The following is a 26,086-nucleotide window of genomic DNA, read 5'->3' on the forward strand; positions in this document are numbered from 1 at the left end:
GGCAACACCACATAGCTTAACTACATTTCTCAATAGTGTTGCTCCTTTTAACCAAGTAGCGTTATTTGTAGTGTAACGTTAGAATAACACAGAATAACGTTAATACAATTACATGCATCATTGTTTACAATGAACGGGTGGGGCTAGTCAAAGGACTGGAGACGGGGACAAGTTAAACATGAATTAATTTATTATAACGGGTCGTTTTCGAGTCGTGCTGCAGTGCCTACGCACCACAGCTATTCTATTATAATACTGCTTTGACGCTTCCTCATCGTTGATTGCCTGTAGTAGCTGCATCTGTAGCTAACGTTAAAACTAAAAAACACAACCGGACGAGTCAAGTTGTCGGCTAGGATAATCGCAACAATACTTCCTGTCCGGTCGGTGGGCTTCAAAATAAAAGTTTAAACACCGGAAAAGACGGAGCGGTGGGCTTCAAAATAAAAGTTTTGGGAAATAAATGTCTCAAAAAAATTCTCTAACCGGTCGCAATAATATCGCTTATCGCGATATTTTCGGGGGCAATTAATCGCCCAGCAAAATGTGTTATCGTGGCAGGCCTACATGAGAGTATAGTCTAGTGTGTGTGTGTGTGTGTGTGTGTGTGTGTGTGTGTGTGTGTGTGTGTACATGTGTGATTGTGTTGTGTGTAGTTGAAGTATTTGCAAAATGTATTGTATCATATGTATTGGAAATCGTGTCATATTGTACTTGCTGAAGTATATATAATATTGCAATTAGTTATTGATGGGGGATGGAAACAGATAAGCTTTGCTTCTTTCATCTCCTTTTCAAACAGTGTATAGTTTCTGGCTGTTTTATTTTTTTAATTTTTGGGGGGGGTTCCTCTTTTCCCATTTCATTTATTTTTCAAATGTTTGCCGGTCAATGGTAAATGTAGCCAAACTAACACTGGGGTTTGAAATAAAACTAAAAACGTTTGTGGTTCTTAGCACCTATTCCAGCGGTCCAGGTTTGGAGCGAATCAGTGTCCCCGGGGACGCGGGGGAGCGTTCTCACTCAGTAAGACGACCGCACCCTATTTGGGTGCGATCGGGCTGTGATTTGACTCCGAATGTAGAGCCATATGAAATCAGTTAAATTTTTTTCCAAATTCCATTATATTTTTTTCCAAATTCAGTTTTTTCCGTTTTAATATTTCAGAATTCTGTATTTTGCTTTGTACGCTCATTTTACCATCAGAAATAGTGTCTAATAAGTGGGAATGAATAAATGTCCACAATTTAATAAGATATAACAGTCCATTTAATAGGGCTGTCTTAACACTTTGGGTGCCGGAAAACGCTTTCCAGCGTCATTCCCGGCCATGCTCAAGTTGCCGAAGGACGCTTTACAGCGTCTTTAATATCAATATTTCAAAAATCTGTGATCGGATTCATATTTCCCCTCCGCTGGCCTGAGATCCACCAGGAGGACCCACTGAGCTCTCTGGCGGTTCAGGAGCGCCATCTGGTGGCCGATCTGCGCAATCGCCAAACAGGAAGTGCTGTGGAGGTTGTGCTGGTCGGCCATATTACTTCCGGGCACTCGGTTTGGCTCCCGGCACTCTGGCTCGTCACAATATATAGCGATCCATTGCCAATAACTCGATAAACAACATGATTTGGACGTATATACCATTATACAACCTGGAAATGGACCGGGTAAATCGACATCCCATAATGGTAAAATTTCTACTCTACGCTGATCGCCCAACGGCGCGAGGAGATTGGGGTGAGTTTTAGCGTGTAAAATTACCGTCTTCGATACTAACTGCTATGATCAACATTTGACCCACATTAGATGATTGGTATTACGCTGCCCACGGAATTATAAACGCCCCCTAGCCCATCCGGTCAACATCAGATGACGTGTAGTAACTTCTAGGGGTGGGAATCACCAGTTTCATCACGATACGATACGATATCGATTCTTTGGACAACGATACGATATTATCCGATATCACACAGTCTGCCACGATACGATTCGATTCAGGTGCCTGCGATCGATATGAGACGATATTATATGCCCATTTAACACAATCAGTAACATTTAAATCAACAAAAAAAAGGCAATGGAAATATCATTTGACATTTTTATTTTTGAGCTCTTTCAGACATTTAAATGAAAAACAATCTATTGTTTTTAATACAAATAGGGCTCCTGTTCACTGTTTTTGGTTTGTTTTTCTTTTTTTTCCTCGATATTAAAGGGGTTATGCACTGCTATTCCTAGCACTATTTGGGCAACTTTACACACTTCCTGTGAGTCTATGTAACACATCTGTAATTTTTATTCCAAAAATAATCATTGTTTTATATTTCTAATCTTGTACTCAAAACCAGCATTTTTCAGCCTCATGAAAGCAGGCTATTATTGGCTTGGCTCCAACCATACTAGCAGAATGCTTTGAGTGACAGCCACCCACCAAATAGCTCCGCCCATCTCCCCGTCAGAGATTAGGTTTCAGGTTACATACAAATATGGTATGTCATAAATATAGAGATGTAGCAGTACTGTCTATCTATATATATGTTACCACTATTTGTAAAAGCCACAACCACGTTACCATATTTGTAATAATGTAAATCATTGTGTCGTTGTACATATTGTGTATACACCGTTAGAAGCTAACATAGCTTAGCTTGGTAGCTATTGTGCTAACAACATATCCCGACGTCCGGCTCGCTGGCCGGCATGCACGCCCGACACAAAATGGTTCTCTCCTCTCTGTACACCCCCGTCCCCACGGGTACCCTGCCGGGGAGCCCATGGACGCGACAACGGCGGCAGCCGTAGGGTGCTCGAGCCCGCCGTAACGCTAGTGGTACACAATAGCTATGAGCTAACTAACGCTACGGCCGCCGCTGTTGTCGCGTCCACAAGCTCCCCGGCAGGACACCCGCGAGAATGGGGGCACACAAGGAGGAGAGAACCACCCCAAATCGAGCACTCATGCCGGCCGACAAGCCGGACACCGCGGTTGTTGTTAGCACAATAGTAGCCCACTGTGATGCACCGAGTGGGCCACCATTGATCAACATGCAGCGATGTGTAGCTTGCATGATGCGTGTGCAGTGCTTTGCCACACAGGTCTGAGAAGAGGACCTGCACATGATAGCAACCGGGAGCGTCGCGGAGCATTCAGCCTGCTGGCTACCTAGATCCACTTCAACCAGCCGAGCGTCGGGAGCTCCAGCAGCTTGTCGATGTGCTAATAGCCTGGAGCCAGCTACCGTTAGCTTGCAGAGGCTCCAGCACACCGACAAGCTGTGTAGCCAGCAGGCTGAATGCTCCGCGACGCTGGTTGAAGTGGATCTAGGTAGCCAGCAGGCTGAATGCTCAACGACGCTCCCGGTTGCTAACGCCGGCCCCGGCTGGTGCTAAGTAGCTAGCGATCGCTCCCGAGTCCCGAGAGCTAACGCCGGTCTGTCTGTCGAAGACCGAGGGAACCGCATCAGGCTTCAGCTGATTAGTGATCTTCTGGACAAGCCTTCCACCCTGCAGGTAGCAAGAATGGAGGCGGGCATTACTAAAACCACAGAGCCAATCACATCACTGTGCGCTATAAACAGCGCCCTGTGACGTGCACCAGGTCGTCAAATCAACATGACCTGATTTACTAGAGGCAAAGAGGGGATGGGCTGTAGCTGAGGAATTCGCCAATATAGTATTTAGGCCCAAAAACACATTGATACGAACTCCTATTACTATAATACAATGCTAGAGACTGAAAAATGACATTTATAATGCATAGCACCTTTAATATCCTATTCACTGTCACAGAGCTGTATTTTGGCTGGAAAAGCCGGCCAGATCCTGTTAGTGGGGCTATCCCGAGAATGCACCCTCCTTCCCAGTCCCCACTTCTCTCTGCCTATGGCTCTGGGTTAGCTTACGCTAATGTAACGTTATCTTCGATCTTTAACGCGACGTGGGCATAATGGGGTGGCGAGGATTGCAAAGCAGGTTAGATGCATTGGACCCGTTGCGGAATAAAACAGCAGGGACATGTTTTGGGTCACAGAATATGCACAATAGTCTTGCTCGGCTCTGGGTTAGCTTGTTAGCTTACGGCGCTAACGTTAGGGATGGGAATCGAAAACCGGTTCCCGTTGGCCGATGCCTGGAACCGTGTGGCTCCTGTGACTTTCGATTCCCTTAACGCTGCCAGGTTTTTCCTACAGTTGCGCGCGTTAGCATGTAGCCATGGCAGACTCTATTTGATTCCTTAAGGGCTCGAAATTGCCTGGCTTTTGGTCATATGCTCCCGAAATGCTCCCGCTGTTTGGCTACTTCTATGTGCAGTGAAAACTACTTGAATGCTTTCATTGATTTAGTTTAGGGTGAGCTAAAATTAGCCGCGGAGCTATCGCTAGCTAACGTGAGCTAACGCTATTTAATCAAGCTCACAAAGAGAGATAAACAGCTGACAGCGGATAGTACAGGTACAAATACAATAAAACAGCGGGTGGGGACTGTTCTGTAAACATTGTACTCTTTAGTTCACATATAATAAGAGCCGGATTGTTTATTTACTAAGTCCGTCAGACAGGAAGTACCATGGTGCAACATACAAATGTGTCCGTGTAGCAACACAAGCCAATACCTACAGGACAGGGGCCCGGGGAGGGAGCTCTGTGTGTCTGTGTGTGTGTGTGTGTGTGAGACAGAAGTCAGAGGAATAACGACTGTTATTCAATAGATTAAATTAGTTTAAGAATAAAAAAATAAATACATTTTAAGAGAATCTCAAATACATTATTTTATTTAAGTGTAGGCTATAGTTAATGTTTTATTTTTTACAGTTTTTGTATTTTTCTGACATGGTAAATGGCTGCTTTTTTATATAGCGCTTTTATCCAAAGCGCTTTACAATTTGTTCCTTACATTTTACCCAATCACTCACACATTCACACAACGACGGCGCAGGCAACCATGCAAGGTGCCAACCTGCTCATCGGGAGCAGTTAGGGGTTAAGTGTCTTGCTCAAGGACACATCGACACGCTGCCCGGGAGGAGCGGGAATCGAACCGGGAACCTCCGGATTGCCAGACGACTGCTCTACCTCCCGAGCCACTGTCGCCCCTGACATGGGGGCTCAACAATAAATGACAATCAGAAATGTCAAGTTGCATGTTGTTATTCTAACCAGCTTAGTTCTGTTGCATTTCCAATTTATTTATTTAAATTATAAATTGATCAGGTATCGATAAGAGAATCGATAAAGAATCTAATCGATAAGCAGAATCGATAATGGAATCGTATCGATAAAATCCTATCAATTCCCATCCCTAGCTAACGTAACGTTATCTTTTATCTTTAACGCGACATGGGCATAATGGAGTGGCGAGGATTGCAAAGCAGGTTAGATGCATTGGACCCGTTGCGGAATAAAACAGCAGGGACATGTTTTGGGTCACAGAATAGGCACAATAGTCTTGCTCGGCTCTGGGTTAGCTTGTTAGCTTACGGCGCTAACGTAACGTTATCTTCTATCTTTAACGCGACATGGGCATAATGGAGTGGCGAGGATTGCAAAGCAGGTTAGATGCATTGGACTAGGGCTGGGCGATATGGAAAAAAATCATATCGCGATAACGATATGATAATTTTATTTTATTTCTCGATATCGATAATTATCGAATTGTTATAAGTATAATTTTTTTTTTTTTTTTTTTTTTTTTTTTTAACAACAGATGTATGTTTATTTTGCAGCAATTCTTTGTCATTGCCGCCATCTTTAGTGTTACATCCCCTCACACTCCAGTTCTCAGGCTGCAGCTGGTTTAAAAGCTAAAGTAAACCGGCTTCTCTGCTGGCTGTGGCTCCAGAGGAGTTGAACAGTTCTGGCTCTGCTAGTTTATTTTCAATCTTTTGGCGCTTTTTTGGTGGACAAACCACCGCACATGTGCACTGTGACTCGTGACTGGAGTCTAGTTCTGCTAGCACACATAGCCTACTGTGTACAGACGGTTTCAAAATGTATTTTAAATTAGAAAGCAAACAAAATAAATGGACAAGAGAAAAAGAAATCTGAATTTGGTCAGTATTGTCATTTGGACAAGCAAAGCCATTACTTTAAGTTGCAGGCAAGAAAGACAAGTCTGTCCACTGTCTCTGGTTTTAAAACTGCCCTGTTGCAGGTATAAAAAAAAAAAAAAAAAAAAAAAAAAAAAAACGATTTTTCGATTTTTTTTCAATTTCGATATTCGATATCGATTATTAAAATATATCGCGATATTTATCGTTATCGTTATATCGCCCAGCCCCACATTGGACCCGTTGCGGAATAAAACAGCAGGGACATGTTTTGGGTCACAGAATAGGCACAATAGTCTTGCTCTAGTGACGCTCTGTGTGCTGTTGATGTTAAACGGAGTTTCACAACACTGGGCGCGGGGCGATGACGTCGCCGTCGCCGGATTTTCAAAATAAGAGTATCGCAATATGAATCGATCTTTTTACGTGGCATCGATCCTATTTGATTATTGATAATAGATCGATATATCGATCTGGATCGATGTATCGTCCCACCCCTAGTAACTTCTAGAAGTACGTCTAGTTGGAATTTTTTATATTGCGCCAATTGCCATAAAACTGTATTGCATCATCAATATAATGCATTTGGGGCTATATATCACGTTCTGGAGAAAGCTGCAGAAAGAGATGAAAACATACTTATAGGGACCATACTTTACTATGAATATGTGAATGAAAAAGTTTAACGTTGCTACACAATGAACAATACATATAGGACTTTGAATGGGCCCTAATAATGGCAATGTAGCAATAGAATTTAAAAAGTTATAGCCATGCAAAGAAGGGGTACTTCTCCATAGACAAATAGAGCTGGCAATCTATGGTATATCATGAATTTAACCCATGGCACCCAAAGTGTTAAATACTTCGAAGCTTAAATTCGATTTATAAAAAAAAAAAAAAACTATATATTTTTGCTAAATCAACTCTGCCTCTCTTTGTTAACTACAACAAGCAATGCTGTTTGTTATTTAAGATGAGGTCGGACTCAGCACTGACAGATGTGTTCATTGTGCTGCTTTTATAAAGCCTCAAATGACTGCTTACAATATTTCATGAAAGCAAGGTGTTTTTGTTTGTCTAAGATTTAAAAAGGTTTAAACTTTACAGCTAGGCCTGCCGCGATAAGCAATAAATCGATTAATTGCCGCGATAATTAAAATGAATGCAATGATTTTGACGGGCGCGATTAATTGCTATTTGCGCGTTTGTTTTAATGAGGCGGAACCAGTGCCCCTTGCAGTCTCTCTCCGTGTGGGTTGGCCGCTGGCTTTACTACAGAGCACAGCACGGGAGCTCCGTGACCGTGGGGCAGTAGCAACGCCACATATAGCTTAACTACATTTCTCAATAGTGTTGCTCCTTTTAACCAAGTAGCGTTATTTGTAGTGTAACGTTAGAATAACAGAATAACGTTAATACAATTACATGCATCATTGTTTACAATGAACGGGTGGGGCTAGTCAAAGCACTGGAGACGGGGACAAGTTAAACATGAATAAATTTATTATAACGGGTCGTTTTCGAGTCGTGCTGCAGTGCCTACGCACCACAGCTATTCTATTATATACTGCTTTGACGCTTCCTCCTCATCATTGATTGCCTGTAGTAGCTGCATCTAACGTTAGTAGCTAACGTTAAAACTAAAAAACACAACCGGACGAGACAAGTTGTCGGCTAGGATAATCACAACAATACTTCCGGTCCGGTCGGTGGGCTTCAAAATAAAAGTCTTAAACCGGAAAAGACGGAGCGGTGGGCTTCAAAATAAATGTTTTGGGAAATAAATTTCTCAAAAAAATTCTCTAACCGGTCGCAATAATATCGCTTATCGCGATATTTTCGGGGGCAATTAATCGCCCAGCAAAATGTGTTATCGTGGCAGGCCTATTTACAGCACTGACAAAGTTGAACAAAGTGCTGTACAAGTCCCACAACAATATAATAATAAAAAAATAAATAAAAATTAAATATAGTTGATTCCATTTGTATTGCTCAATTCCACGATTCCGTGATCGCGGATTCCATATGGCTCTACCCGAATGGTTAGTGAAAAAGCCCCCTTAGGTCGCTTTCACATATAGTTTTGGTGGACTCTGTGCGGTTCTGGGGGTGAAGTTGCAACATTGTTGCATTCTTCATTTGGTTCGCCTGCGTTCAAATAGAATCTGTCAGGCGGACCGAGACCTTCTGAACAATGTCACGCGTTCGAAAAGGGCGCTTGTCTATTGGACAGTGGAAATGTGTGTGTGGCTGCAAGCCTGTGTGTGTGCGCGCGTGTGTGTGTGTCTGTGTGTGGACTGCGGAGCCCTCCAGATCAGCGGAGCCGAGTTTTGACATGGCATTGATCCATTGTTCAATTGAAGCACATTACCACCATCCTCTCGCTAAACAACTTGTACACCTCGTTGTTTTTGTGAGTGCCCACATTCCCCACAAGCAGCTGTTTTATTTGGTCTTCAGCCCCCCAAGTCTGTCCACGAGACATGTTTACACAGTGTGCTTGTTTTGCAGTGAATGCGCACCGCGGTAATATTAATAATAATAACAGCTGTGTTTTTTTTCTTCCTTGTTCTACCCCAAGATGCACAGTAGATAGTAAGGCTGAGCCCGAACGTTCGAACGTTCGTTCGTTACGCTGACATTCGGACTTTAATTAATAGGTTTGAACGTTCGGTGAAAAAAAAATAAAGGATGCGCACGGGGTTGAGGTGATGTGAATGCGAGGCGCTCGGCTCAACCAGTATGGTCTGCCGGGCTGCAGCGGGATACTATTTCTCAACCAGAGCTCTATTTTGATTGACAGGCGATTCTGCCAATTACGTCACACCGCTTGCACCCGCCTCTGCTGTTACCACCAATCGGCAAGCCTCAACAGACTTACCGTAGCTACCGGGGAGCCGTAGTTAGCTCCCCGCCGAGGAAGTAATCGGTAACAAGGTTTCCGTAGGTGAACCTGCAGATTAGGATCATTAATGAATACCATCCTTTTTCGGCCACGGAGCGCGAGCTTCATGGCGGGAGGTGGTTGCGTTGGAAACAACAGCAGGCGCACGGTGGACAGACCCGTCCGAGGTAGACGGGTCTGTTGAGCCGAGGCGTGCGCCTCTCCTCCCGGCTCCCCTCCCCGTCGACCAAGAGTGAATACCTGTTATTGAACGTGTAAGTTGTAACACTAACTATATAACGCTAATGCCACAAAACGAATGCATTTGTTTATCTAGCCCCTTACGTGACTGCAAGGGCTATTGTTTATCATACTTTGATTCAGTAGCTTGTTTATTTTCTTCTGAGTGCTTTGTTTAATTACATGTTTACATGAACAGCCACCACTGTAAACAACATGTTTTTCACCAATAGACTATGCAATGCCGCCAGGGACCGAAACTAAAGCCCGCCGCCCGCCATGTTTTTACCTTTGGCGCATGACACTTAGAGGGCTGCCCGCCGTGTGGCGTGTAGACGTGTAGTTCATAACTTCATAACGATACTCTTGTGCGAGTACAGATTATAGCCGCTCGTCTTTTTTTTCTCCGCCGCGAGATCGTTAAAAAACTACAAGTCCCACATCGCACTAGGTCCAATCACAGTAGAGTGACGTGACTGGTTTCATGAGAAAAAAAGCAAATGACCAATCGGAAGCTCCAAGAGCTAACGTTACTGTTTAAACAATGACCCAGTCAACTATTCACTTTTAGTTTAATACATGACGAGGCATTGTCTAACGGTATCTAGCTGGCTAGCTACTGATAGCTGCTGATATCAACAAATGCTCCAGCAATAGTCTACTCGAGTGCATAATACCTCCGGTCCCTCGTTAGCTAGCTTAGCTAGCTCACGTTGATCCATATGTCCCAGTAAACTAAATTGTCTTAACGTTATCTACCGGGCTAGCAGTAGCTACAGATAGCTCCTGATATCAATGTCTTATAACATTGATTGAATGCGTATTCTAGCTGAGGGCATGTTGAATGTGATTTGACAAAAGAACGGTAACGTTATAAATAGGTCCAGCTGCATCGCCGGAGAATCCTTGCATGCTGAATGTAGGGTCTAGCTGAATATAGGGTCTAGCTGCAGGGCCAGAGAATCCTTGCTGGAGCTGGAGGCTACTCAAGTATACACACAGACAGTGGAGCTGTTTGCAGATAGCAAGCATTTTGACTTATTGCGTGGTGGCGATGTCTCGCAGATAATACAACTACTGTATGATTATATAATATATATTTTATTTTAAAAAAAAATGTTTATATAAAATATATATATATATTTGTTTAATCAAAAAAAATGTGGCAGGTAAGAAATATGCTTGGCGGGTAGACTCTTCCCATCTACCCGCCACTGGCCGGTGAGTCAAAAAGTTAATTTCGCTCCCTGAATGCCGCCCTCCGTAGGATCTATAATAATACAATAAAAAAAAAATTATTAAAAAAAAATTTTATTAAAAAAAATTTTAAAAAACAAACGTTCGAACGTTCGTTCGATAAACCTGGCGAACGTTCGAACCCTAAAAACAGGGTTCGGGCTCAGCCTTAGTAGATAGATAGTTAGATAGATGCAGTGTGCTTGTTTTGCAGTGAATGCGCGCCGCGGTAATAATATACCCAAGATGGTTTATCAGGTGACTTCCTACGTTTGGTTCGATGAAGCCGAACCGAGACCGACGTTTTCAGGCGGACCAGAGTTCGACTGTTTGGTCCGCGAACCGAGTTCGACGCGCATTCACACAGACCCGAAAAACCAGACTATCGAATTCTGGTCCGAAAGTCCGGACCAAACAGCCCCTGTGTGAAAGCGACCTTAGTCTCCTCTCTGCTACCAGGACCCTTGGGGGCCTTTCTCACTCACCCATTCGGTTCCGTTCCATTCCGTACCGTCCTCATTCCGGGTCGGGTGTGAACTTCCACCCTCACTCTCCCCCCTCTAGTTTGTGTACACACTTCAGTCTTGGTTCGCTCCGGGTTCTGTTTACGGTTTGCGTTTTGAGCGTTTACGCTTGCCGTAGGCGATGATGTCACGCTCGAAAATGTAAACAGGAAGTGTGTTAACACGGAGAGGATGCCGATATAAAAGAAACAAATAACCAATAAATATGAAGTTATATTTGAACCTGTTGTCAAGCCTCGTCAATATAACCCACCCCCCTTTTCTCACGAATGGAACTCTGTTGTAGAGTCCGCTTTTGAGCGTTTTGCAGGGTTAACGATAACGCTAAGCTAACGGCTAACGCTAGTTAGCCTTTTACTCAGGGGTGTACAGTGCGATATATATATCGCACGTGCTACAGCAACAGCGGTCTGTGCGATGGATGGATTTACTTCAGTAGCACTGGTGCGATAGGGATTCGGTTCATATAGATACTCTTATTTTGAAAATCCTGTAGCGGGTCTCATTTCTGTCCACGCGCAGCTCCAGCTAGGCTCCGAAAGCTAGCAACGTTCAGGTGCATATGATACTCTTATTTTGAAAAAACTCTTGTGACAACTCGACGAGTCATATCCGCGCTTCTGCAAGCAGAGCAGCGCGTTGGTCAGTTGGTGCGCACTGACTGCTGCGTTAACACAGCAGTGCGCCTACACGTCCCGAAATAAGTCCGTGGTGTTTTTTTTCTTCTCGCAACGGGTCAAATGCATCTACATGCTTTGCACCGTCGCCATTCCTTTATGCGCACATCGCCCGAAATTAACGTTTATGTACCATTACAATCACTACAACGTTAGCAAGCTAACAAGCTAATCCTGATCAGAGGCAGAGCCAGCAGACAGTGTGGACTGGGGAAAGGGAAATGGGGGGGCACTCTCTCCCCTTCCCTGTGTGTGTGCGTGTGTGCGTTTGGAAAGACGATGAAGTCACTAGTCAGGACTCAGGACAGGAGTATATTATAGTAAATGAGGATGGACAGATAATGTTGATATTCAAATAAACAAGTTTCGAGAGGAGTGGAAGTTTGAAGACAGACTAGACTACAATATGATGCGGGGGTGGTGAGTTGAAACAGTGTGTGTGAAATGTGAATGAATGAAAACTTTATTTAACAGATTGCAGAATGGGTACAATACAGTACGGCTCAATACACACAATTGTATAAGGGGATGCAGACCAGAGAAAGACGTTTGTCTTGTTTACATCAGGGTCCCCCATTGTGTGTGTGTGTGTGTGTGTGTGTCCCAACCGACCCCACTTCTATGTTTCAATAAATTATTTGCATTTAAAACTATTAACGCTGACTCATTCCTTCAGTCCACTCAAAATTATGCTAATATTCCTTATGTTGTTTATGATATTAATTGAAAATAGCATATGAGAGTATCATAGTAATAATAACAAGGCGATATACTAAATGACAGCCAAACATGGCACTGCAACTAAATAACACAAATACAATAGGCACATTTGTGACTGTTACAAATATAACACGTTTTATACTTGTGCTACAAGATTTTGGCCTGTGCTACAAAACTATAAACCTCTGTAGCACCAGTGCTATGTGCAAAAAAAGTTAACGTACAGCCCTGCTTTTACTAGTAACATTGCTCGCATCGATTATATTGAATGTCATTCATCTACTGGTCGACCACGGCCGACTGGTTGGGCACCACTGGTCTAATAGAAATAAATGCATTCGAACAAGAAAGTATAGTAGACAGCAATGGCTAACGCTAAGCTAACGGCTAACGCTAAGCTAACGGCTAACGCTAGTTAGCTTAGCGTGTTCAGCGGCTAACATTATCCCATTGCTCGTGGCAATTATATTGAATGTTATTGATCTACCGGTCGATCACGGCCGACTGGTTGGGCACCACTGGTCTATTGAAATAAATGCAGTCGAACAAGAAAGTTTAGTAGACAGCAATGGCTAACGCTAACGGCTAATGCTAGTTAGCTTAGCCTGTTCAGCAGCTACATCCCATCGCTCGTGACAATTATATTACATGTCATTGATCTACTGGTCGACCACGGCCGACTGGTTGGGCACCACTGGTCTAATAGAAATAAATGCATTGGAACAAGAAACCAATGTATAGACATAGCAATGGCAAACAAAATTGCCAGGCCTAATGCGAGCCAGGGAAGTGTGCTTTGTGTAACGTGGCTTCATGTTTTCATCCACTGAGCTGTGAGGCTCCACATGCTTGTTCTTGGTTGAGGTCTGAACTCGCAAATTGCCCATAAATATAGTTTTTGTGGGTATTGTCCTGTTGTTGCCGTGTGGTTTTATCTGCCCAAAATTCAAGCAAGCATGAAAAGCATTACAGTAACGACGTTGTGTGTGTCACGCCCCCCCGCTCCCACTGGCCCGCACCCGAGACCACCTATTTCAAGCGTCCCAGGTTCAGCGGGCGGTATTCCGAATCAGCGCCGCTTCGCACCCAAAAGGGGTGTGTCCGTCTGAGTGAGAACACTCCCCCCCCGTCCCCGGGGGCGCTGATTCGACCCCGATTGGTGAGTGAGAAAGGCCCCTTAGTCTCCTCTCTGCTACCAGGACCCTTAATCTCCTCTCTGCTACCAGGACCCTCCTCCGTGCTACCCGGCACCCTAGCGGCGCCTCCTCTCTGCTACCAGGCCCACAGTTTTCTGTGTGAGAATCTCGTGCTTTTCATTAAACCGACACAGCTGCTGACTAGCGATCGAATGCGGTGGCGAGGGAGGGTGGGGGCGGGGGGAGGTCGGATCGGGGGGAGGGAGCCTCTGGGAAACATCCCATGATTCATTGAGTACCCAGAGAGCAGTCACACAAGCGACCCACTGACAGACGCTGCCAGGCTGTGGTTCACATACTGATGAGCCGTGCAAGGGATGGCAGAGTGACCTGCAAGTATAGGTGGTGGTGGACAGACTGTCACTGTACACCAGTACTGCAGGGTATCTTGCGGGTTTCAACAATTTACATTTAAAACTTTTTAATAACACTTTGAGCAAAATATAATACCAATTTCACAACCATACTAGCAAAAAAAATGTAAAGCCTGGCAACACTGAACTGGCGGCTGCACTTAAAATAAAATATCTCACATTCCATACAAGCTCTCGCCAGATGCACAACTTTAAAAAAACAACTTGAATACAAAAACATTTAATAGTATCTCATCTCCCGACAGCCCCCCCCCCCACATAATGTTATGTAATACCTGTGCAAATGAAATGTAAGACTTTTTAATAATAATAATGTTACATTTATATAGTGCCTTTCAGGAAACCCAAGGCGCTTAACACTGAGTGCCAGCCACGAGAAATCTCGTTAGTTCATGCAATGCGTTGAGTGCCATGCCAAACGACAAGAAATCTCGTTTTTAATCGCTTTTTTTTTTATTATCGATTGATGATGTAATATATGCATAAAACGATAAAAACATATTTATACTTAGACAGTATTTTTATATGAATGTGTGAATGAAAAAGTAAAACGTTCCTACACCCTGAACAATAGCTAATCGATGTTGAATCGGCCATAGTAATGTCAATTTAGCAATACAATTTAAAAAGTTATAGCCCTGCAAAGTAGGTGAACATATCCATAGACAAATAGAGCTGGCAGAGAAGGGATTAGGATGAATCAAAGTGGTGGCGGAGAATGGGTTAACCTTATGTCGACTAGTATTGTATGACCTCGACATAACGTTTAAACGTTAATGTTACTCCGTTTCCATGCAGTAATTATAAAGGTGGCCAGCTAGCATAAGCTAACGGAGGAACGACTAGCAGTAGCTAACGTTAGCTAATAGTTGTAACGTTACTAACAACGAATCAGCTGTTGATATTATGCGCCATCAGTAGACAACGTATCATGTATTAAACTAGAGTTAATGGTTTAATGCAGGGGTGCACAACCTTTTTTGAACCAAGATCTAAACTAAGACTAAAGACGCACTTCTTCAACCATTATCTGAATTAAAAAAAAAAGAAAAAAAATTATCTAACCCCAACTAACCATACTGTCATGCACTTGTCCTAATAAACTAACCTACACTGTAGCACTCAACACTTTGATGAACATTGTTACTCAGCTGATAGAGTTGTGCCCTTCCTGATGGCTTGTCGTACAGAACTTGTAAGTCGCTTTGGATAAAAGCGTCAGCTAAATGACTAAATGTAAAATGTAAATGTAAAGGGAAACTATTTTACTATTCCTAGCACTATTTGGGAAACTTTACACAATTCCTGAGAGTCTATTGAAGACATGTGTACGTTTTTTTTCAAAAAAATGCATTGGTTTATATTTCTAATCAAGTACTCAAATCCATAATTTTTCAGCCTCAAGAAATCAGGCTGTTATGGCCTGGCTCCGCCCATAAGCACTTTGAGTGACAGTCAGTCCACAGAGAGAGAGTGACAGACAGAGTCAGTCGAGAGAGAGAGTGACAGACAGAGTCAGTCGAGAGAGAGAGTGACAGACAGAGTCAGTCGAGAGAGAGAGAGAGAGAGAGAGAACCTTAGCAACTCCGCGAGTCATATGATATCCGCCCACTCCGTGTTGTTTCTTGAAAACAGAGCAGCGTTAACACAGCAGTGCGCCTACAGACGCGAAATAAGTCTGTGATGTTTTTTTTCTTCTCACAACGAGTCCAATGCAGCTACATGCTTTGCACCGTCGCCATTCCTTTATGCCCACATCGCCCGAAATTAACGTTTATGTACCAATCACTACAACGTCCCCTTCCCTGTGTGCGTGCGTTTGGAAAGACGACGGAGTCACTAGTCAGGACTCAGGACAGGAGTATATTATAGTAAACTGAGGATTACTGAGGATGGACAGATAATGTTGATATTCAAATATAAAAATGTTTGAGAGGAGTGGAAGTTTGAAGACAGACTACAATATGATGCGGGGGTGGTGAGTTGAAACACAGTGTGTGTGTGTGTCCCGACCCCACTTCTATGTTTCAATAAATTATTTGCATTTAAAACTATTAACGCCGACTCATTCCTTCAGTCCACTCAAAATTATGCTAATATTCCTTATGTTGTTAAAAAAGAGACTAATTTAATCAGATTAATCACTTTATTCAAATTGAGGATTTAGTTTGAGAATATAAAAATAAAAATAAAAAGGTTAAAACTTTGAATTTTAAAAATTTCTTTTTATTTTAATTAAAAACGAAGGTTTGAACGTTCGTTCGTAAAACCCTGACGAAGTTCGAATCCCAAAAACAGGCTTCGGGGACAGCCTTATCTGATACCAGACTAAAACGGGCCTGATACCAGGCTAAAATAGGTCTGATACCAGGCTAGAACAGGTTTGATACCAGGCTAGAACAGGCCTGATAACTAGGGATGGGTACCCTTCACATTTGAACCGATACCGGTACCTGTGAATCGATACCGGTAACCAACGGTACCTTTTTTCTGTACTTTAGTCTCAAGAAATTTAATTTACGTACCTCAGTCGTAAAAAAAAAATCAAAACTTCAAATAACTACAATTTCGACAGTTTTCGGCTTGTCATTGCTCCGACTGCTTTGTTGTTGAATCAAGTCAAATCCTAGGTAAGCATATATTGTGCGTGTGAACGTTGACATGAAAAGAAAAAAGTTATAAAAAAAAAAAAAAAAAAAAAAAAAATCGGTTTCTCACTTGATTCGATACTCGGTAGTACCGACGTGTTTCGGTTCGGTACCTCAAAAGTACCGAATTCGGTACCCATCCCTACTGATAACTAGAGTTGTTCCGATACCGATACCAGTATCGGAAATGCCGCCGATACTGCCTAAAATGCTGGTATCGGTATCGGCCGATACACGTGAATTGTAGCCTCCGATCCCATGATGTAATTTAACTCCTGCCGAGTCCTGCGGAGAGTGAGGATTATAAAATGAACATGTTTTAAAGTGTGATGCTGTGTCATTTTAACAGCAGATACACTTTCTTAAATTCCATTGTCCCCGACAGTGCGGTGTGACGGGGAGCTCGGGCGGGATGTGTTTTGCTGGTGTTATGATAGCATTAGCTGAAAAGATAGCTAGTTGGAACATCCGCTTTAACGTTACATCAAATCAGATGATCGTCTGTCCTTTCTCCAGGACCTAACACTGTCCGTGACCATCTATCAACAATAATGCACCCACGGTGAATTGTATAAGTAGCTACTGACTAGCGTTAGCTGACTATTACTAACGTTATCAAATGTCAATGCGGGAAGACGAGCTAGGTCAGTTAGCTTAGCTTGATAACGTTACCGTGTCTAAAGTTGGTGCTATTCATAATCCAGCAATAATGGCTGCAGACCTGCAAGCAAAGTACAGCAAGTGCCAAAGGATAAGAGTCTGAGGCGGAGTTTCAAAAGAGAATGTTGAATATTTATTTTGCATCAAAAATCACAACACAAATCCGATACCAGACTAAAACAGGTGTGATACCAGGCTAAAATTAGGGATGCACGATAATTATCGGGCCGATATCAGCAATTATGACGTCATCCCGATAACGTTATTGATAGCTCCGATAATATATAATACATTTTTTGGTTAAAAGAAATCCGGTGTGGGTGGATTTGGATGAAGGGCGCTTGTTTTTATTATAGCCTCCTCCCGTTTTGCCAGTACTGTGGTACGACTGACAGCGTGTGGTTTAGGAACAGGGAGTTTTTCACAAATCCAGCGCTCCCTTTCTTGGCTGTGACGTAGTCACGTTACATTCGGAGGCAGTCAGGCAGACAGTCGATCTGCCAATTACGTCCCACCGCTTGCACCCACCTCTTCTTACCACCAATCAGAAGCTCTCGTTCGTTTATTTACCTCCGGATTGTCGGCCATTATTCTACTCGGAGCTCAGGCTAATAACGTTAGCTCCCCGCCAGCCACATTGACAAGTACCAGCGCTTATACATTACTGGCAAATGTCTTGTTGCACTTGTGGCAACAAGCGTTGTCAGCATCGACTTTAGTAAAATAGACCCAGACTTTTGAACGTTTCGTTCTGTCCGCCATGATGAGAGCAGAGCTGTCTGTACTCGGCAGCACCCGTGTGTGTGTGTGTGTGTGTGTGTGTGTGTGTGTGTGTGTGTGTGTGTGCAGGGATTAAAGCAAAAAAAAATCTCCTGACTGAAATTTTTTTCAGGCCAAGTCATATTCTTATTTTAACCTCCACTGTATTTCTTTTTAATAGCGTTGGCGTTTTAAGGGAGCCTACTTGTTTCGGTTTCGTCGATAATCCAATGTACAGTTACCCCCCCACCCCGCCTACCCAACCCTTCCCTCCCCAACCACCTCCAATGTACAGTCCCCCCCCCCCTCCACCCAACCTCCTCCAATGTACAGTTTCTTCGTCAAATGTATATGCTCTCTTTTTTAGACTCTTATTGTATCACAAACAATACTGTGTAAATCTGGTACGTCATAAATGTATAGATGTAGCAGTATTATCTATCTGTATGTCATGTATGTCATATATGTTATGAATTGAAAATGGGGGACCCTGATGTAAAGAGGAAAGTCTTTCTCTGGTCTGCAACCCCTTGACAATTGTGTGTATTGAGCTGTACTGTATTGTACCCATTCTGCAATCCGTTATAACAATCAATCAATATTTAACCGATTGCAGAATGGGTACAATACAGTATGGCTCAATACACACAATTGTTAAGGGGATGCAGACCAGAGAAAGACGTTTGTCTTGTTTACATCATCAGGGTCCCCCATTTTCAATTCAGTGACATTTATGACATGCATGACATTGACATCATGACATTTATGGCATAGGGACATACTACAGGTATATAGTACTGTTACATTTGTGACATATACGATATGCAAATATACAGTAATGTTACCCATAGATCCTGACAGAGAGAATATATACGGTGGGGAGGAGACTGTCTACAGATACACCTGTGTGATGTTGCTACGGAGTTAAGCTAATAAACGTATACTCACAACCACAGCAGGGGACTCACATATTGTACTGTGAAGTAACACGACAATGACAAACGTGTTGTTTCTGTTTTTCTTTTTGACATCGTTGCGGCACACGGAACAAGTTAACTCACCACTACAGCCCCCAGTAGCGCTGCCTAGCCAGTCTCTTCAAACGTCCTCTCCTCTCGAAACTTTTTGTTAGGTGGTCCCGCTGATCCTTTTCATCTGAGAACCCCGCGGTGGGTTCTCTTTTTAGTGGCCGGCTTACTCCTTCCATTTAACAGACGCTATTAAGCTAACGTTAGCTAATCGGTATATAGCAGCGAGTGCAAGCAGCGTGGTGGCTGTGACGTTGGTAAACAAGCAGTTGACGCGTGAGGCTGCAAAAAAGGCGACCTGTCTCTCGAGTCGCTGAGTGATGATGACTGCTTGGCGCGATAGGAAAAAAAAGCCCTTTTCCATATTTGGCGCCTCTGATTGGCTCAATTTTGTTTCAATCTGTATGCATCTACAAATCATGCAAATACTTCCGTCAGACTGCGAATCAAATGGACGGATCTCCCCAATCAAATTGACGGAAATCCGTCTGGAGACGGAATGCTTTAATGCATGTGTGTGTGAGTGTGTGAGCACAGCCCGCTCCTCGCGCAGGCAGAGACACCGAGGCAGGAGAGATATAGAAAACGGCCAACAAGATTAGTTTGCATGTTTAAATTCCCCAAAAAAAAACATAATTTCTCGAGTACTGATAGCAGTACCGATGACGTCGGAGCTTATAAATACTAAAAAAAAAAAAGCAAAAATATATATATATTTAAAAAAAAAATGACACAATACAATAAACATCGGTTATCGATATCGGTTATCGGCTTGAGGAGCATAAAGTTATCGGTATCGGTGTCAAAATCTATATCGTGCATCCCTAGCTAAAATAGGTCCGATACCAGGCTAGAACAGGTTTGATACCAGGTTAAACCAGTCTGATACCAAGATGAAAACAGGTCTGATACCAAGACGAAAACAGGCCTGATACCGGACTTAAAAACAGGCCTGATACTAGGGGTGCACCGATATATCGGTCGGGTATCGGCCGATAAGTGCCTTGTTGACTGCCATCGGCCTATAAGCTCAAATGTGCCGATGGCAGTAGCCGATAAATATCCATCAATTTGTGTCGCGTCAATCTGGTCCACACATTCAAACGTTGAAAAAAGTTTCAGTCAAGCGACCTGCACAACGCCGGCCCCACACACACGCTACTGCATCAAAGTTACTACTTATGATTAACAAAGTAGGGCTGGGCGATATATAACGATAACGATAAATATCGCGATATATTTTAATAATCGATATCGAATATTGAGAAAAAAAAAGAAAAAAAAATTGGCCTGCAACAGGGCAGTTTTAAACCCAGAGACAGTGGACAGACTTGTCTTTCTTGCCTGCAACTTAAAGTAATGGCTTTGCTTGTCCAAATGACAATACTGACCAAATTGAGATTTATTTTTCTCTTGTCCATTTATTTTGTTTGCTTTTTAATTTAAAATACAGTTTGAAACCATCTGTACACAGTAGGCTATGTGTGCTAGCAGAACTAGACTCCAGTCACGAGTCACGGTGCAGTGGTTTGTCCACCAAAAAAGCGCCAAAAGATCGAAAATAAACTAGCAGAGCCAGAACTGTTCAACTCCCCTGGAGCCACAGCCAGCAGAGAAGCCGGTTTACTTTCGCTTTTAAACCAGCTGCAGCCTGAGAACTGGAGTGTGAGGGGATGTAACACTAAAGATGGCGGCAATGACAAAGAATTGCTGCAAAATATACATACATCTGTTGTTAAAAAAACAAAAAAAAACGTTTATATACTTATAACAATTTCGATAATTATCGATATCGCGAAATATGATAACATTATCATATCGTTATCGCGATATGATTTTTTTCCATATCGCCCAGCCCTATAACAAAGGCATTCGTTTTGTGGCATTAACGTTATATAGTTACACGTTCAATAACATCAGCGTATTTACAACATAGCAAGCATTACTCATTAATATCTCAGTTCCTTCCTTTGCTCAGAGAGCCCGTACTGAATTGTACCCATTCTGCAATCTGTTAATAAAGTTTTCAATCAGACAAATGTATAGAAAAGCTTTTATTATAACATTTGTTGCAGTAAAATCATTATGCCTCGTTTAGTACTCCTGTGGAGCGCTGGTAGTCTACTCGTGGGCCGCGGGGGAGCTAACTTTATTAGCTTTGTTGTTGAGCTCTCGTCAAAATCAATGGCGGACATCCCGGAAGTAAAAAACGAATAAGCGTTTGCCGATTGGTGGTAAGAACAGCAGAGGCGGACGCGGTGTGACGTAATTGGCAGAATCGACTGTCAATCAAAATTGTTCTGTTGCATTGCTTTGGTTGAGAGCAGGGGAGGAAACTAACTTTTTGGCTTACCAGCCAACTGGCGAGTATCTGATTTTTTTTACCAGCCAAACAGATTTTTTACCAGACAAAAAAAATCGCTAATTGTTGTGATAATTACTTCTTTGTATGTCTTCGTCTAAATTGATAATCACACCGTGTCTCTACTCTTTAAAATATTTATTAGCATAAAACATTAATCTCTACTCTTCACAATATTAGCATAAAACATATTAACATGAAAGAGGTATCTATTCTGGACTGGGTTGGGCTGAACTGGGCAGTGAAAGATGCTGGGTTGGACTGGGTTGGGCAGTGAAAGAAAAACACTGAAGTATGTTGTGAAGTGTATAGATAGATGTGAAATGTATAGATGTAGCAGTAGTCTATCTGCATGTCATATGTTATGATGAATTGAAAATGGGGGACCCTGATGTAAACAAGACGAAAGTCTTTCTCTGGTCTGCATCCCCTTAACAATTGTGTGTATTGAGCCGTACTGTATTGTACCCATTCTGCAATCTGTTAATAAAGTTTTCAATCAATCAATCAAGTTAACTTTGAACCTCGGTTGTCAAGCCTCGTCAATGTTGTGTATGCATCTGGGTAGGCACCTTGTGCCTTTAAGACAGCACGGTGGTCTTACGACAGTGCTGTGAAGTACCGTCAAGTGTTGTGGTAACGTCAGTTGGGTTGGTGTGCTGTTGTGCACAGTGCACTGGTTGAGCTAGCCCCTTTCGTGACTGCGATGTGCAAGCCAGGGGCTTTTGAGCATGAAATAAAATGTCTAACCTTACGTCGTAGTCCGGTGCTTTTTTGGAAACATTATAGTCATAACAGATACACCTAGCTGGCTGCTTTGAGCACACGGGGCTAACGTTAGCTAGCAAGCAGCTATCGCTAAAACGCTAACTAGGAGCTAACCACTGTATACAGTTCCAGTAGACTAACATTACACCTCTGTGATTTAAATGTGTCCTTAGTAACTTATACTCGAGGGTTGTACTAGGGTTGGATGCAGTTCCCCGTTGGTCAGTCTGTCTGTTTTCCATCTTCTGCTGTGTTTAACGATATCCGTTTGAGAGTGCTCCTGATGGCTAGCCTAGTAACGCAGGACTTTTATCATTATATGTCCGCGGGTTGGCCAGTACTGCGCGAACTTTCGTTACACGAAAGAAGGGTTGGCCAGTACTGCGCGAACTTTTATTAAACATTATATGTCCGCGGGTGGTCTTGTGCAGTGCTCTCGTGGCACTGTCAACTAAAGCGAGCACTCAGAAGACGCGCACCGTTTGCCAGTGCAGTGATTGCAGAATGTTTTTTTTTGTATACTCGCCAGACTGGCGAGTGGTCTTCATGAATCACTCGCCAAACGTAAAAAATACTCGCATTTGGCGAGTAAAGTGGCCTAATTTCCTCCCCTGGTTGAGAGATAGTGCTCTCTTATTAAAACTAATAAACAAGTCTTGAGCAAGACAAGTTAGTCTGTTATGAAAGCCAGTGAGTATTGTATGACTCAGACTTCAGCAATAATCATGACTCATGAGCATTATAAAATAAAAACACACATGGCATGGTGGAATGAATACCATAAACATATTTCTTGATGTTTCCTTTTTTTAAGTAAGTAAAGAGGCCTATGTTCATATCGGTGAGCACAATTTGTACCACAAAAAGAGACGTGTAGCCTATTTATTTATTTAATATTTTATTTATTCATTTTATTATTATTATTTTATTTGTTGCCATGCCTAAAATAATAGTCAAGCATAGGGCTAAAACATTTTCATAAACAATATAATTTTTTGTTATATGCTTATAATAAAAGCTTTTCTATACATTTGTCTGATTGATTGAAAACTTTATTAACAGATTGCAGAATGGGTACAATACAGTACAGCTCAGTGGACTGGAGGATGAAGACCAGAAAAATACTTTCGTCTTTTTTACATAAGGGTCGTCCATTTTCAATTCATCAAAACATTTAGAGACATACAAATATACAGTAGTTTCATAAAAATAAAATCTATATATATATTTTTTTTGGCACAAATATCAGTATCGGCCGATTGTCTTAGTTGAACAATCGGTATCGGCGGCAAATTTTCATATCGGTGCATCCCTACCTGGCTGATACCAAGACAAAAACCAGCCTGATACCAGACTAAAACAAGTCTGATACCAGGCTAAAATAGGTCTGATACCAGGCTAAAACAGGTTTGATACCAGGCTAAATCTGATACCAGGCTAAAATAGGTCGGATACGAGGCTAAAAACAGGCCAGATACCAGACAAAAAACAGGCCTGATACCAGACTAAAAACAGGCCTGATACCAGGCTAAAATAGGTCTAATACCATGCTAAAACAGGCCTGATACCAGGCTAAAAACAGGCCTGATACCAGGCTAAAATAGGTCTAATACCATGCTAAAATAGGCCTGATACCAGGCTAAAAACAGGCCTGATACCAGGCTAAAACAGGTTTGATACCAGGCTAAAAACAGGCCAGATACCAGACTAAAAACAGGCCAGATACCAGACTAAAAACAGGCCTGATACCAGACTAAAAACAGGCCCGATACCAGACTAAAAACAGGCCTGTGATACCAGGCTAAAATAGGTCTAATACCATGCTAAAACATGCCTAATACCAGGCTCAAAACAGGCCTGATACCAGGCTAAAAACAGGCCTGATACCAGGCTAAAAACAGGCCTGATACCAGGCTAAAATAGGTCCAATACCATGCTAAAACAGGCCTGATACCAGGCTAAAAACAGGTTTGATACCAGACTAAAATAGGTCTAATGTAATACCATGCTAAAACAGGCCTGATACCAGGCTTAAAACAGGCCTGATACCAGGCTAAAACTGGTTTGATACCAGGCTAAAACAGGTCTGATACCAGACTAAAAACAGACCTGATACCAGGCTAAAACAGGTTTGATAACAGGCTAAAATAGGTCTAATACCATGCTAAAACAGGCCTGATACCAGGCTAAAATAGTCTAATACCATGCTAAAACAGGCCTGATACCAGGCTTAAAACAGGCCTGATACCAGGCTAAAACTGGTTTGATACCAGGCTAAAACAGGTTTGATACCAGACTAAAAACAGGCCTGATAGCAGACTAAAAACAGGCCTGATACCAGGCTAAAAACAGGCCTAATACCAGACTAAAAACAGGCCTGATATCAGACTAAAAACAGGCCTGATACCAGCAGGTTATACAGTTTGATTTAAACCGATCAGGCAACAATGCATCATACGGTACATACCCTCTGCAATCAGCTCCTCTACGGTGACTTGGTATCGGCCGACAGCAAACACCTTCCCGAAGTATCCGCTGAGTCCCGAGGAGCCGGACCCTCCGAGCCCGCCGCCGCTCTCAGACTTTGGCATCCGGGAAAACTTCTTCATTTTGGCTATGATCCGAGCACCACCACCAGCAAAAATATAAAACCCTTTGGCTTGGAAGTTAATTACAACGTCCCAGTTCACTTGTATGCCCCCCCTATCTAGGTATCTCCACCAGCGCGTTCTCGCCCCTCATGCTCCTCTGCGCCCCGCTTCTTCTGGAAGCAACTGAACAACTCGTCCCCGCGGGGTGGTGATGGTGATAACGTCGTAAAACTAGTCTTTTTAGGATTAATATCGGAATACTGGAATCAAACCTCTCTCCCTCGCTAGCTAGCCTTCCCTCCACAGGCCGAGGTTTGTCTCGGGTTAATAAACTCTGACAGACAGTGGTGGAGGCTCGTTAGGTACAATGACACATCAAGCTAGTAGCCGTTAGCTCGCCGTTAGCCTGCACAGGTCTAATAACGAGGCGTCGCTCCCCGCGCCCTCTCTCCGCTGCAGACACGTTACTTATACCAGCAGCTCGCACCCGGCTATTATCAACACGTCGTGTGGTTTTATTTGGCGAACAGTCTGTCCGAAACCGTGTGGCACAGAAAGAGATGAGTCGCAGGAACAACACGCATCAGCCCGCGCCGCGCGAGACTTAGCGGTTCTTCGGCGGTTGGTTAGCTCGCGGGCTAGCTGCGCCGTGCTAGCTGTTTAGCTTAGCGAGCTAACGTTAGCTCGTCGTGTGTAACGTTTATTATTATTATCTCTTCTGGGGCGAAAATTGCGACCCAACCAACGTAACTCCAGGTGGTTATACAGCCGGGGCGTCCAACCCTCCTGGCAAATACCCGCCCGTTTAGTTTAGTAAAAACAGAATCCCCCTGTAGTGCAGTTGGTTTCTCGGCTCCTTGTTGTCTTCCTCCGTCTCAGCGAGGGAACTGTGACAGAAGGAAGGGTCACTGGCGTCTGACTACCAACCAAGGAAACTATAGCAGAAGGAAGGGCCGTGACGTCAGGATTCCATCGTTCTCTATGCTGATTGATTGTTGATTTAGTTTATTAACAGATTGCAGAATGGGTACAATACAGTACAGCTCAATACATACAATTGTTAAGGGGATGCAGACCAGAGAAAGACTTTCGTCTTGTTTACATCAGGGTCCCCCATTTTCAATTCATCATAACATATATGACATACATGACATACAGATAGACAGTACTGCTACATCTATACATTTATGACATATCAGCTCTGCTTGGTGCCAGACTTTTTAGATTCAAATGTATTGTCATTATCATACAGCACAAGTACAGCACATAGAAAATAAGTTTGGCAGACATTTGGCCTGAGTGCAAATGTAACAGTGAAGTGCAATAGTTATATACTGGGTATAAATTAATACGGCTGAGTAATAGTGCTA

The 26,086-nt window shown here is 42.9% G+C and overlaps 1 protein-coding gene across 2 annotated transcripts in view; it reads right to left on the minus strand.

The window, feature by feature from the left end:
• The window catches only part of bmp2k (BMP2 inducible kinase), a 163,755-nt gene extending 138,160 nt beyond the window's left edge, over nucleotides 1-25,595 (minus strand). For both annotated transcript variants that reach the window (XM_084322714.1, XM_084322715.1), the window contains exon 1: nucleotides 24,593-25,595. In XM_084322714.1, the coding sequence (XP_084178840.1) occupies nucleotides 24,593-24,734 (142 nt within the window). In that variant the 5' untranslated portion in view covers nucleotides 24,735-25,595. The remainder of the gene's footprint in view (nucleotides 1-24,592) is intronic.
• Between the last annotated feature and the right edge of the window lie 491 nt (nucleotides 25,596-26,086).

This window comes from Notolepis coatsorum, assembly GCF_963971535.1.
Source record: "Notolepis coatsorum genome assembly, chromosome: 10".
Lineage (NCBI taxonomy): Eukaryota > Metazoa > Chordata > Actinopteri > Aulopiformes > Paralepididae > Notolepis > Notolepis coatsorum.